Below are 15,457 nucleotides of genomic sequence, written 5' to 3' on the forward strand. Positions count from 1 at the left end.
CGTAGATAAAATTGAAAGGGTACAGAGGAGAGCAACGAGGATGATCTGGGGCCAAGGGACCAAACCCTATAAAGATAGGTTGAGGGACTTGGGAATGTTCAGCCTGGAGAAAAGGAGGTTGATAGGCCTCTTAAAGTATTTGAAAGGTTGTCACTTGGAGGAGGGCAAGATGCTGTTTCCGTTGGCTGCAGAGGAAAGGACACACAGTAATGGGTTTGAACTACAAGTACAATGATATAGGCTAGATATCAGGAAAAAAAATTCACAGTCAGAGTAGTTCAGCAGTGGAATATGCTGCCTAAGGAAGTGGTGAGCTCCCGCTCACTGGCAGTCTTCAAACAAAGGTTAGATACACACTTTTCTTGGATGCTTTAGGATGCTTTGGGCTGATCCTGTGTTGAGCAGGGGGTTGAACTAGATGGCCTGTATAGCCCCTTCCAACTCTATGATTCTATGTCTCTATGATTTTCTGTGGCCGACATTTTGCTTTATGATGCAGAGGTACATGTCTGCCTGTCTTGGACAAAAACTGACCAGCTCGGTTCAATGTTATTTTGCCATCTTCATGGGGCTTGATTCCCTGTCCCATACACAGTTTAAAGACCTTTTTGGAAGTTTGCTCTGAGGTGGGAGTCCCCATATTCATTCACAAGGGTTGGTCCTGTCTTTCCCGATTTCAGTTCACCATGGTTTTGCACCTCTGTTTACAGAAGCTGGGTTTGCCTTCAGGCTGTTACAGCAATCATTCTTTCAGGTTTGGCTGATGGATTGGTCTGCAATCAGATCAAGGCCATTGGGCATTGCTGTTCTGATGTGCATAAGGCTTATGGGTGCACAGAACTCCCAGTCTGGGGCTTGATGGAGAAGTCATAATTCACTGGCATGGCATGTGGGGCATGAGGTGGTCGGCCCTCTTGGACATGGTCACTGCACTCATCAGCAAGTTTGGTTGCCCAAATATCATCCATCTCAGTAGGAATGATGTGCCAGCATTCTGTGGGCTTGAGCTGTCAACAGCTGTCATGCAGGTCTTGCTAATCTTTCTGCACAAGTACCCTGGGTCACTGTTGTATGGTCAGAACTGTTGGAGCAATGTTCATGGAGCGGTGGTCCCATGGAAGTCAGAAAAGTGCACGTGTACGCTTTTTGAAATTACACAAATCCAGACTGTATAATTAACTATACTGCATATATGTGCCTGAAATGGTTTGGTGTTTGACAGCATTTCCCTAGAAATGTACATATTCTACATTTGTGAAACATTCACTGGCTCACACTGATCCCTGTTTCCTTCCTTTTTTCCACCTTTCCCCTCTCATCTCCTCCCTCCCTCTACTATCTTTTCTCTGTGAGGATAATCCTAAACAACCTTAAACACTTCTGTCCACTGAAATTAATGGAGTGTAATTTAGGATTGAAGTAAGAATCTTTTTGCCTATGCAACTTTGAAGAGAGCAATGTTCACTGATGATTACCTGTAAGTAACAACAGTCTAATTTTGCTACACCAATCTGGGTTTCCTCCAATGTCCATCTCATTTGCTCCCATTATTATTAAAGTGGGGATATTTGTGTGTTGCCCTTGCCAAATGCTGACCTTGGCTTCTCGTTCAGCATCTATGATCCCCCCGGTCTGTTCCTGCAGTAATGCATATGCTCTCTGCAGGGCCTGGTACTCCTTTGTTAATTGCCGAAATCGCAGCTCTGATTCTTCAGCTGCTAAGCTCTGCAGGGGAAAGAAGAAAGTCTTGGATGAATATCAGATGCAAAAACTTTGCAAAAAAAATTGGAATGCCTTTGGGCGGCTTTGGGCATCCTTACTCAAAAGCCACAAATATTTCTATGTAGTGTTCAGGAATTCAGAAACAGTTACAAATTTTAATAGAAAAAGGAGTGATTGCTCTTGAGCACATGCAAAGAATATCCAACACTTAGAATTATGGGAGTTGCTCAAATTAATGGGTAAGCAGAAAATAAAAGGGCTGTACTAAGCACAGGGGATTTTAAAAATCCTTCCAAAAGAGTACAATTTAATACTGATTTTGTACTCCTTTTCAAGATGAACAGATTCCCCTGACTAAGCCTGTTGGTGAAGGGCATGGGGAATTTTTAGAACATTTAAACTAATAAAATATATATTTTACTTGATTTGCACCATTGGCCTTGGCCTTATTACTTTTTTTCCTTAAATTAAGGGATTACAATCTCTGTGTAGTGAGTCAGAAACAGGCAATAAGGTATATTCTTGTGGCTCATGTTATAAATAGTTTATTTGAATTAAACACAGTTTTGTTCTTTTAAACATATGATGAAAGTATATCTAAATCAGAAGCAATACATCTGAAAAAAAGAGAATTTCCAATGTATTTTCCCCTTGTTATTATTTACCAAGCTTCTTGATTTTGAGAATTAAGCAATATGAAACTGTTCTTCACTTGGCCTGTTCAGATGACTCAGCTGATCAAAGGGTGATGATTACATCTTAAAAATACTAGGAGCCACCTCTAAAGAAAAAGGAAGAAGCATTCTGTTATGCATAACCTCCTCCTTATAAGAAGATCTATAAAGCAGATGTGTTATGGGTTGTGCTAAATAATGACTGATTTTTTTAAATTTCTCATCAGACACTGTTAAGGTCCCTGTATACCACTGCCCTCCCCATATGCAAATCTTACTTCATCTAGGTCTTCATCTGGAGTTGCTGGTGTTCTGTCTGTCCTGAATGAAGCCATGGATGAGGTTTCAGAGTCCAATGAGTCATCATCACCCCCATAAACTGTGTCTAATATATGCCTCTAAAGAAAGGGAGGGAGAAACCAAGAAAAATGGGGTATTGGCCACTTTTTGTAAGCAATATTCATCCATACAAAGTCATGCATATTACTTCAACTATTATGCTCTATATTAGAGTACCTAGGCACAGTTTGTTTGACAGATTGTATATTCGGACTATACTCAAATGTGCAGCCATCCTACAGAATCCAGGCAGGAAACTGGCACGACTGCGTTGTTCACAATGAACAAAGTGGGATTAATGGTGGATTCTCTTTGGTTTTATAACATTAATTTATGCCACAACCCTTCTTATCTGAACATAAAAATAAAACGGGAGGGGGTGGTAGGAAGAGTTGGACTTATTGCCTAACTGTGAATCAGGTAGGCTGTCCCATCCCTGAATGGCTGTCTGTCCAACGAACAGCCAATCAGGGAGGATGACCCACCCTTGGCATCATCTGCCTCCAACTTCTTTCATGTGGAAGAAGTGCCAGCCTGTGGTAAACTGAACAATTGGTGGGAGCTGGGAGGGAGGGTGGAGGGCCTGGGACTGCGGGGCAGGTAGGAGGGATGGAGAGCGAGCCCCCACCAGCACTTGCCTCCATCCCGAGCAGCCCAGGCTATGGCCTTGCCATGCCATGGTAGGGCTGCTGTGAGGGGAGAGGAGGGAGTGATCAAGCTGGTCCCCACCAGCATTCCCACCACCCTGAGCAGCCCTGGTTTCAGCCTTACCATGCCTCGGCAAGGCTGCCAGGGGTGGGGGGAGAGGGAGTTCCCTGCAAGTGCTATCCCCTGCCCCTCTTCCTGGAGAGGCTATGGCAGGCCTGCCCAAGGCATGGTGGGTGAAACAACCCATCCCACCAACCCATCCCCCCTCCTGAAAAGACTCACCATGGCCTCGCCAGCCTTTAGCAGGCCTGCCTGGGGTAGGGGGGAGGAATGGAGATCCCCCCCTGCCCCAAAAGAACCACCGAGGCCTGGAGAGGCTGTTTCGGGCCTTTTTGGGAGGGGGGAACCGGGGGGGTCAGCTATTTTAGACTTGATTCTCATCAATAGGGAAGAATTGTTAGATGAGGGGAAGTAGTGGGCACATTTGGTAGTTGTGACCATGTCATTTTGGAATGTTTAATTGGAGGAAAGAGAAAACCTTTATGTAGTCAGATATATAGATTGCAAGAAAGCAGATTTTAACAGACTTAAAGGTATGTTGGGTACAGTCCTGTGGTCTGAAAGACTTAAATAATGGGAGTCCAAGAGGCTGGGAATTTCTTAAAAGTGACTTCTACTTTGCATCTCCCCCTCCTTATAATAATAATCTCCAGAAACATACCATGTTGGGAAACAGAATAATAGATTCACAGTTACCACCAGTTTCATTTGGCGTGATAATCCCATAGCTTGGAGCTGCTTCCTGGATTTACTTGTAATTTGGGCAAATTCGGTGTTTTTGTAATATAACTTGTGTTATAGAAGGACTAGTACCTTCCCTTTGAATTTATTGAAACACTGGATGCTAACAATGATACTTTGAAATTAATAAGTAAATTGAAGTGCAGCATCTTTTGAATGGGACATGTAAAACATGTGATGTTTCAATTACCTTAATTGGTTTTCTTTTATGCTTCCTGCGCCGAATAAGTTTCTCTCTGTCCTGTACCAGAAATTCAAGGAACAGTAAAAGTCAAAGGAGAACATGTTTTATGTATTGTTTTCTGTTATAATGTAAACCGCCCTGAGCCTCCGGGGAGGGCGGTATAGAAGTATGATAAATAAATTAAAAAAAATAATAAAATTTTCAAATATCAGCACTGAGAGCAAATAGCTAAACTATTTTTAATTTGCAAAGCAAAGGATGTGATTATTTATTCCCCAATATACACTGTTTAGTATAACTGTATAGAAATATTGATTCATTGGCTAAAGAACTATAATGGGCCTCATTTTCATCTTCAACAACAGCTCATATCCTCATATCTGTCCATTTTACACAAACTGAAATTCTTTCTAGATACTGACCATAAACCCTGTGCCTCACCCTCCCTCAGCACCCATCAGTATTACCTGGAAGGGCACATAGCAGGGCTGTCTTGGCTGTTGCTCCCATATTGTGGAATTTGCTCTTCTGCTAGAACTAGTCAGCACCTGCTCCTGCTTCAAGAGGCCTTTAAGGATGTTTTTTATGAGCAGGTGTTTCTACCAGTGAAATTGTGGGAACAGAAGGGCTCAGGGAGCAGACTAGCCACAATAATGGCTTATCTCTGAGATCCTAACACCATTGTGCCATTGCAATGCACCATTATAGAAATGCTATACCCCCCACCAGAGATGCAAGTCACTCTGCTGGCATAGGAGGTAGTGGGCCTGGGAGTGTGGCAGGTGGTGGTCGGTTCCTTAAGCCACCTTAGCCCAGGAATGCCCTTGGGTAACAGGCCAGGGTTACTGTGACATCTGCAAGGACCAATGGAGACCTGGAAGAAGAAGAGCTGTTTTTTGTATCCCACTTTTTACTGCCCACAAGAGTCTCAAAGTGGCTTACAATCACCTATCCTTCCTATCCCTACAATAGACACACTTTGAGGTGGATGAATCTGAGAGGGCTCTGAGAGAACAGTGAATGGTCCAAAGTAACCCAGCTGAGTGCATGTGAGGGAGTGGGGAAAGAAACCTGGTTCTCCAGGTTAGAGGCTGCTGCTCTTTACCACTATACCAAGCTGGCTTTCAAAGAGTGTCGCCCCCTACATCAGTTGTTCTCCTCACGGGAACAGCAGGCCAGGCCACATGAACACTTCTAGTCAGGCAGACTTCATTAGTTGCTGGCCCTTGTGGTGCCTGTCACCTGGTGCTTCCTTGCCTCTTTCTTCACATGTCACTGGGCTGGCTCCCTGAGGCTACTGGCCTGTGGTTGGTTCCCCTCATCTGTGACAGCTGTATCATTGCACACCATGATGTCTTCTGGGCATGGTGTCATGGTTGCTCAGGATGCTGACATGGTCTCATTCATTCATTCATTCATTCATTCATTCATTCATTCATTCATTTATACATACTGTGAAGGCTCTTGGCGGGTTACAAGTGTCAGATAAAAACCAAAAAAATCCCCATTCAAATCCTTGACATAAAACCATAAAATATAACAATATCAAAAACTATACAATAAAAATAGGGTGGAAACATCGTCCTATCCCTAGCAATCCCCAGCAATACCTCTGGTGGGGGGAGGAGGGGGAGGAGGGTGCCGATGGAACTCACAAGCTACCACTCCTATAGGGGGCCATGATCTTCCTTGCTGCCCAACCTCAACCATAGACCTGGTGGAAGAGCTCCATTTTGCAGTCCTTGTGGAATGCTGAAAGATCCCGCAGAAAGAACCGCTGCTCCTCCTGGAGCTCATTCCACCAGGTAGTGGGCAGGACCGAAAGGCCCTGGCCCTGGTCAAGGCTAGGCTGGATTCTGGAGATTTTTGGTGGGGGAATGAAATTGTTATCACTGTAGGTGGGCAGGTAGTTTTGAGTGCCTGCATTGTGAAGTGGGTTGGACTAGATGACCCTGGATGTCCCTTCCAACTCTATGATTCTATCACATTTCTTATCTTTCTGTAAACAACTGTATTGTTCTGTAAACAACAAGTGTATTGCACTCCATATGAAATCACTATCCACAGTACAAGTCAATGCTCGGTGGTAAGTAGTATATTTCTTAAGATGCAACAGGTTTCTTTTGTACACCATTGGAAAAAAAAGCTTTAACTGCACCCCAATCCTCATAGTAATCATGTCTCTGGAGATCAAACAAAGTATTTGCTGCTCAGATATGCACGAGGTAGAAGCAGGCATTTTCCACCATGGATTCAAACTGGGGCTGGCTGCACTCAAACTGGGGCTGGCTGCACTTACTATGGAGCTTGCAGCTTGGCACAAGATGGACTCCTTAGAAAACCAACACAACTAGGACAACTGTGAGCAGAAGTTAAGAAGGGATAGTGACCCAGTAGGCTACCACTAAGATGTATAGCAGGGGTAGTCAAACTGCGGCCCTCCAGATGTCCATGGACATCTGGAGGGTCGCAGTTTGACTACCCCTGATGTATAGCATCTCAGGACAGGTGCTCAGGCCAAATCTTGGAAGCCAACACTTGGGTTCAAAACGAAAGTAGTGGACCTATTCCCGTTCTATTAATAACCTGCCATTCATAATTTGGCAAGGCCTTCATTATCTCCCCCTTAGCATTCCTTTTGCCTATAACGTACCCGTGTCAGCTCATCAATTATGTTCTGCTGTTCTATAACCTGAAGCTTCAAAAATTCAGTTTCTTGCTCTTCATTAGCTTGATCCAGGTCATTGAGAGATTTTAATTTTTTCAGAGGAGGATGTGCTGTCATTTTTTCTTTCTGTAAAACAAAACAAATAAAAGGAAAAGAACTTAGTAGTTGAATTTTCTGTTTCACTCAGATAATTATTTCTCTTTCTTGGGAAAAGGTATCTTCTGCCTTAAGTATCAGTTATGTATGCCAGAGTTAGGCTGCAGTGTATTTTTCTAATGTGTGAATTTTAGGTGATGTTGTAGTATGGAGGATATTTTTCTATGCCCAGAAAAATGCTAGATATTTTTTTCCTCAAATGCCAATATTCTTGTATGACCTATTTTGTTTTGGTCAATCTAGAAAATTAATTTGTGTTATCTGATTACTTCTCTAACCTTAATCTCTTGCGAATCAATCTAGTTTTGCTTGAATTAAATAATAGAAAATAATCTCATGTAATATTATGTTTTAATGTCTCATTTTGTTTTTATATTGATAAATTGTGGTTTTATCATATTGCTTATACTTGCAATTGCCTCAAGCAAGATACTGGAGATGTGGCATATAAATTCCTTAAATAAAAAAAATATATAGGGAGATTCACTGAATTAATCTTTCCAAATACATTCAAATCAAATTTTGTTTAGTGTTTTAAGTGTAGTGGCAAGCAGGTGAGATATATTATAGAGAAAATCTTTGCAGATATTTTATCCTAATCTTACTGACCTTTAGATCAAAGCAAAGAAAAACTGAGAATGTCACATGAAAAACATATAAACTTGAGCTGACTTCCCTGACGGTAGGTTCAAACATTTGCAGGCCCAGTAATCTCATATACGTGGTGTGCCACAGGGATGTTACCTACCCAGGCCTGTAATTGTACAATAAACTAGAGAACCTAAGAATAGGTCTTGTTAAGAATGAAAACCTGCAAAATATGATTCTTTATATAAGTTCTTGGAAGTATAACAGTCAGCACAAATATTGACTTAATTTTAATTCTTGATTTCTAATCCTTGACATCTTCATATTCAGTTACGAACAGGAAAAATGTTATTCAAGATTTTGTCATGTGCTGAGAATTGCCTTCTGTTCTGAAGTCCCAGAAATCTCACGTGTGAAAAAGTATGAGCACTGCTCAGTACAAACCATTTCTAAATTTTCTTTCGTGACTGCTTTGAGCTTGTCCTCCATGCGTTGCAAGGACTGCATGAGTTCATCATTTCTCTTGGAGAGGCACTTATTTCTTTCCAGGAGAGGTTTGCATTGTTTTTCAGCTTCCCGAACACGTTTCAACTGAAATAATAATAATAATAATAAATAAAAATAATAAATAATAATAATTAATATCCACTCTTTTTCCATTTCTCAATGTATTTCCCCATCATTGGTGATTACTACCTAAGGAGGCCTCTAGAGTTTCTTATGAAATTGATGACAATGTGGTAATAATCTAATTTAAGTAGAGAAGGAGAGAGAGAGAGAGAGAGAGAGAGAATAGCTGTTTCAGAACACTAGAGTAGCGATCCCCAACCTGTGGGCTGCGGACCACATGTGGTCCTTTGACTAATTGGAGGTGGGCCCCAAAGGACACCTTCCCCCCCCCCGGCCCTTTACTTCATCCCCCCCCCCAGCCCTTTACAACACACTTTGGGTGTCATTGTCTCCCATCACTCCCAGATGGGACTATCTCGTTGCAGAGAAACAAGCTCAGGGTTCCCATTGATTTGTCATTGTCATGAGTTAAAATTTCCATGAAAATAAAATGTTCCTTATGTTCATTGTTGTGGTGTGTCTGTATCTTATTTTGAAGGGATGTTTAAACATTACCATAGCGATCAGAGAGCGTTAGGGCAGTGGTTGAGAGTAGAGGAGTAAACTACCCCCCCCACCGGGCCTCAGTAAAAGGCGTTGAGTGGTCCCCAGTGAGTGGTCCCTGGCGTTGAGTGGTCCCCGGTGATAAAAAGGTTGGAGACCACTTCACTAGAGGACATATATAAAGGTAAAGGTATCCCCTGTGCAAGCACCAAGTCATGCCTGACCCTTGGGGTGATTTATTATTTATTATTTAGTTTTATTTGGCTTTTATACCACCCTTCCAGAACAGGCTCAGGGCAATGTACAACAGGACAGTAGAAACAGTTTATAACATGAACATTTTTTCTCTTGTTTGTAGATTTCTGTATCAGTTCAAAAGCCTGAAAAACTGATTTGACCAGAAGCCACAGTAAAATAAAATAAATGTGTGAATAGTGGCTAGTGGTGCCTATCTCAAAATAATTTCACCTCTTTTAAAGAGAATGCTCTTTTACCAGTCATCATTACAGCAATCTCAAAATGTTTGAAAGAAAATCCAAGCAAAAGTAGGTGAATATGTATCTAAGTACAAAGGAGAGCATGTTAAACAATCACCAAATGGAATCTACCTTGGTGTGAAAGGACATTTCATGACCATTTTCACCATGCATCCCATAGCAAGGAAGAAGAAGAATCTCCACTCCAGTTTCTACTAACTGAAGCCTGGGGTAGATAAACATTGTTTCAAGAAGCATGTGCTTCTCCTCCCTTTTTCCAATCCCTGTTGTTGGAGGTATTGAACTGAGAACCTTACTTCTTCCTTCCTTCTAGGAGAAATGGGAAGCCATGTGAGTCATCCAGTAGGTATTATACTGATGGGCAGAGTACTATAAATATGGTAAAAAGAGGGACTAAAATAAGGAAATAGAAGGCATATGGGGTAAAGCAGAGCTGCCACACTAACCGGTAGACATGCTACCAGATACTGTTTTTCCAAACTCAAGAGCAAGACTAAATACTGAGGATGAGGTTCATGATCATTTAGATAAAATAAAAACTGTTGAATTTGGGTAGGCTTTGCTCAATCAAAAAAAAAGCAGTAGAACATCAGCAGCATCTTCTGAAATGACAAAGTAGACTTGCTTTTAACTTTTAAATCCAGCTAGACTGAGGATGAAGCATGAGTAATCATCACTGGGATTGTTAATTCAAGCATTCGATTTCATAAAGCCTTTCTCTTCATGGCCACATAGCCTCTCAGACCCCTTTCCAGAAATGTTAAGGACACACACCAGTTCGTTCCGCTCATCTACAAGCAGCGTGTTCCTATCCTCGAGTTTCCGTATAGTAGCATTGAGCTCTGCCATCCTCTTCTGGTTTCGGCGTAGATCCTGTTAAAGAAAGGCAGCATTCATTTAATAGAAACGCTACATATAGGTGAATGTATGCATCACATATTTTGCCTGGAATTGAGGCATTTAAATGTTAGAGCTTTGGAATTCACTTTGCTGTGAATTCATTCCTCAGTGCAAATGTAATGTTTACAGACTGGGATTGAACCTAGTGATTTCCTTCCATGAGAAGTCCTTTTCCAATGGTTGAAGACTTCTCCCATAGTAGAAAGAGATGCTGTATATACTCGCTTATAAGCCAACCCGCATATAAGCTGAGGCACCAAATTTTACCACAAAATCTGGTCTAACTTATTGACTCGCATATACGCTGAGGGTGGGAAATGCTCCATCATCCCAGGCTCTCTCATCCAGCCTCCCCTCCCAACAAATACTGAAAAGTCAAGAGGCCGAATGGCTGCTGGTTTTTGTACCCTGCTTTTCACCCACAGAAACCAAAAGAATAGTTTGGAAGAAGTGATTAAGAAGAGGAATAAGTGAAGGCAAAAGGAAAAAAAGGATCAGAGCCCTCAGTCAAACCACTGATGTCCTACAAGCTGCCAGAGCAATGATTGGCTGGCTGGAGCAGGCTTTTATTTCAATTACCATATATACCCACGTATAAGCTGAGGAGGGCTTTTTCAGTGTGAAAAAAGTTGCTGAAAAACTAGGCTTATATGTGAGTATATAGGGTAATTTAATTCAGCCCCACGTGGCTGGGTTACATAACTAGTCATAATACAGAATTATTCTCTCTAGTCCTAGTTGGGCAAATATATATTATGCAAATATATGGGTAAACATTTTTGCTTGGCCCAGGAAACCTAAATGTTAAAGCCATACTGTAAGGAAAAGATGCTTCCACAGAAGACTTATACATTTTTAAAGGTATCGTGACAGTTTTCTACAGCTAAACACCATCACAAAGGATTTTCCATCAAAATTTTCCACTTATGCCACAGCTTTGGGATGACAGTAGGAATTTAAAAGAGCACCTGGATCTCAGTATAAAACCCATCTTTAGTAATTTGTAGCATTAAAATTGCCACAAGAGGGTGCAGATTATATATCACATATGGACATATATATCACATAAGCAAGAAACTGATGCAATAAGTGATCTAAGCAGATCCTATCAAAGCCCTGTTGTTTGTGATGAAATAGAAAGTGCTTCTTACAGGACTGCTGCAGTGTTCAGAGCCATCTCCCGCTCTGCCTGGGATCTCTCTTTTGGGACTGCTCATGTTACATTCTGCTTCCTTGACTAAGAAGAGTTGCTCATCCAAAGCCTCTTTCTGCAACTGAAGCTTCTGAACATATCCTGTCTGGGTCTCCAGCTCTTTCTCCAAGGAAAAGATGATTCTGTCTTTTGCTTTGATCTCATCCATCTGAATTAAGATACATAAGGACAATGTTCTCTCATAAACATAACAACAAATGGGTGGACTTTATACTGTTGATGAGTTGGAATACCCTGCTTTTTTGTTATTTTTAAAAAATATTATAAAATTTATTTCAAAAAACTAAACAAGTTACAATTTATCGAACAGGATAGTTACAAAACTCTCAATGCAAAATATTAATATAACATTATAATAGAACATCAATTAACAGACCAAGATCAGTTTATAATTGGTGCTACAGACCAAACTTCATACATAAAAACCTCCCACACATTACAGTCCCCATCTCCATCATCCATCGTTGCAAGCAAACTTCTCATTCTCGAGATACTCTGGCACCACATCTCCTCTAAATTATCCATATAGTTATTATTTTGCTGATAAGTTAAAATAATCAATAGATATGGTTTGCTAATGTTATTAAGCAAATTAATTAAACTAGGGGAATTCTTTTCCTTCCAACATTTAGCAAAGTTTATTCTTGCTAATGCCAGATTATGGATCTTTGTTCCATATGCAAACCTAGTAGATGATTCAAGAGAATACTTTCTTTTTTCTTTGGTACTTCTATTTTCAAACTATAAAATATAATTTTATTTTATAATATATAATTATAAAATATATAAAATATAAAAATATAATAATAAAATATAATTTTATTTTATATTATAAATTATAATATAAAATATAATTTTAATGACTTTGTCCCAGTATGAACAAGCTCTAGGACATTCCCACCACATATGAAAAAAATCAGCCCATTCCTTATTATAATACCAACATAGGTTGTTTTAATCTTTTAATTTAAACATTTATTGTATTCTAAGGCCAGCTACACCAGCGGCGCCACTCCACGCTGCCACCGGTGTGTTCCAGTTGAGCAGCATGCTCTGATGTTTTTTGTGTCCCCCTGGTGGGCAGAAAGGTTCTACCACATGGGGGGCGGGAGTTTCCCCCCCCCCCCTCCAACCTACCATTTTGAGTTGTTTGGGCATGTCCCATTCTTTATTGTCATTCTCCCTTCACCCTCCCTCCCTCTCCCATGGAAAAAATGCCCTAGTATTCTTTGTATACCAAGGGAATTGCTGATTCCACTGTAGGATGGTAGGTGAATTTCCTCCAGGCGAGGCTGGATTCTGGAGATTTTTGGTGGGGGACAGCTTGGGCATGAAATTGGGGTCACTGTGGGTTGGCAGGTTGTTTTGAGTTCCTGCATTGTACAGGAGGTTGGACTAGATGAACTTGGAGTATCCTTCCAACTCTATGATTCTCCTCTTCCATTTTCTGTGCATCTCACAGCCTTCTTGGGAGCATCACCCTCTCAGATGCACCCCCCAATGGTGTCTGCTTGCACCTCTCTTTTAATTGTGCTCCGTTATTTCACTGTTCTGTACTCTCGATTGCCTTCCCCCCCCTCTCCCAACAGGTATATTGGATGTTATTTTTTTAAAAAGAAAAGAACAAGCTCATCACATTATAACACAGCTTCATTGTAACATGTAAGACTACCCCCCCCCCCCCCCCGAAGGATTGGGGAAATAGGCTTTCTCCACTGGGAGCCAGCAGCCGGCTCCTGAACTTGCTTGGACTGACTTCACAGAAGAGTTGTATATGCCCTCCACATGTTGTCTTCCCCCCCCCCTTCCCATATCTGCACGAGATCCTAGACATCACGTTGCAGACCCCACAGTATATAACTGCATATAACTGGTTTCCACAGGGTTCACTTCTGCAGAAATACTGCAGAAATATGACATGGTTGTACAACTGCCAATTCACATCGGGGAAGAGACATACTCTCTCTGCTGCCTGCCTTCTCACTGCCTTCCCAGCAAAATCAGTCTTTTGTGTTACAATGCAGCAGCATTATAACATGCTAACATTAAAAAAAAAGATACCTGAGGAAAGGAGGAAGGCAATCGAGGGCATGGAATGGTGAAATGAAGGGGCACGATTAAAATAAATGTTCAAACATGCACCATTTGGCAAAAAAACAAACACTTGTGGAACAGGGGAAGGCAGCAAAGCATCATGGGAGGCTACTTCCTTCTGACATTGCGGAAAACATATGGTTCATTATATGAGGGGCAGAAAGCCCAAATGCAGAAAGCAAAGTATCAACTCGCAGTATGTAATCGAAATCCAAAGTGAGGCTTAAACAAGGTATGTCGCCTAATGTGGAAACAGTCTGAAGTTTCCACTTCATAATACTCCAAAGCACAGTATGCCCCCTTTTAAAACTACTTTAGATTCAAAAACAAATTTTGATCTATAGTTAAGATTTGCCTTCCATTTATTCATCCCCTAGAGTTGCTCTGTGTTTATGGCAAATATCCTGAGGTCCATGACAGGCATAAAATCATTAGGTGAAGATGCTGTTTCATACAGCCTGTATTGATGGAAAGACCATTTGTTATGAACTATCAGGCCACAAAGTGATGCCAAATATGAAAAATATATGGACATATAAGAGCTTACAAACGTCTTCTTTTCCCCTCCTCATAACAGACACCCTGTGAGATAGGTGGGACTGAGAAAGCTCTAAGTGAACCACTCTGCAAAAACAGCAATAAGAGAACTGTGACTGGTTGATTCTCCACTCTTCCACATAAACATCTGGAGAACCGGGTTTGATTTCCCACTTCTCCTCCACATGCAACCTTGGGACAGTCACAGTTCTCAGAGCCCTCTCAGGCCCACCTACATTACAGGTTGTCAGTGGTGAGGACAACAGGTGATTGTAAGGGACTTAGAGACACCTTCAAGTAGTAAAAATCTCCCTCTCTCAGCTCTCCAGTTCTCAGGTTAGTGGCTCTAGTGGTGGGTTGGTGATGGCCCATCCACATTGAGATTAGTGATGGACCATCCTTTTGCTGGCTCAGAGGACACCTCATCAAATGTTGCTAAAGGCAGAAAGAATAATGGGGCTGTTTTATTGCTATTCTATGAAATTGTTGTTCTCTTGTTACTACTATCATTACCATTCTGTTATTTCTGTTCGATATAAAAACTGCTTTCATTGCATACTTTACATTTCATGTGAACTGCCCTGAGCACCAAGGGAGGGCATTATAAAAATGTAATAAACAAACAAACAAACAAATACTGAATTTAAAATTGCCATTCAGATCCTGTCACAGAGGGTTGCAATTTCCCAACAGTAGCTGGAGAGCTCCCAGGGTCGATTCCACACGGAATCCCTGCAGCCACATGATGTTGCTGCTGTCCTGGCCCTGGGCCAGGCCTGGCACGGAACAGGCCTTCCGTTGCCCCACATGAAAGGAATGTGGAAGTATCCGCATTCACATTTTTGCTGTGGGGGCCTACAGGGCCAAGTCCAGTGAAGGCCCGTGTGGATGCCCATCCTACAAAAGCCATGGGGCTTTGTGGTGCTGCAGGGCTGATAGAGGCTTTTATTTTTACAAGAAGGTTTTTCACTTGAGAACACAATCCCACCTTCCTGCAATCCCTGCCCCAATTCCCCACCCCTACTCCAAGCGGTGGAACTGTTCTGCTCTGCCTGCCTCAATCAGGATGCACAGATCTGGGGCAGACTGGGTCCACCAACAAAATGTGTCCCCTGTGGGGACACAGAAAGCAGCAGAGCATGCAGCTTCACCACAACACACCAGCAGTGGTCTGGAGTGGCACCACTGGTGTGGAATTGGCCCAGGAGACCCATAGGGATTTACCTGGAGAAAATGGCTGCTCTTCAGTTGAAGTCCTTCCCCCTTAACCCCAATTTCCTCAGGCTCCATCTCCCCAAATCTCCCAGTATTGGCCAACCACAA

General features: G+C 41.8%; 1 protein-coding gene across 1 annotated transcript in view; it reads right to left on the minus strand.

The window, feature by feature from the left end:
- The window catches only part of JAKMIP2 (janus kinase and microtubule interacting protein 2), a 160,536-nt gene that overhangs the window by 41,148 nt on the left and 103,931 nt on the right, over positions 1-15,457 (minus strand). Inside the window, exons 4-10 of the mRNA XM_077327005.1 lie at positions 11,442-11,651; positions 10,165-10,263; positions 8,225-8,371; positions 7,022-7,162; positions 4,375-4,425; positions 2,675-2,794; positions 1,597-1,725 (exon numbers count right to left, since the gene is read on the minus strand). Coding sequence (XP_077183120.1) covers positions 1,597-1,725; positions 2,675-2,794; positions 4,375-4,425; positions 7,022-7,162; positions 8,225-8,371; positions 10,165-10,263; positions 11,442-11,651 — 897 coding nt within the window. The remainder of the gene's footprint in view (positions 1-1,596; positions 1,726-2,674; positions 2,795-4,374; positions 4,426-7,021; positions 7,163-8,224; positions 8,372-10,164; positions 10,264-11,441; positions 11,652-15,457) is intronic.

The sequence above is a fragment of the Paroedura picta genome, chromosome 3, assembly GCF_049243985.1.
Source record: "Paroedura picta isolate Pp20150507F chromosome 3, Ppicta_v3.0, whole genome shotgun sequence".
NCBI classification, from domain to species: domain Eukaryota; kingdom Metazoa; phylum Chordata; class Lepidosauria; order Squamata; family Gekkonidae; genus Paroedura; species Paroedura picta.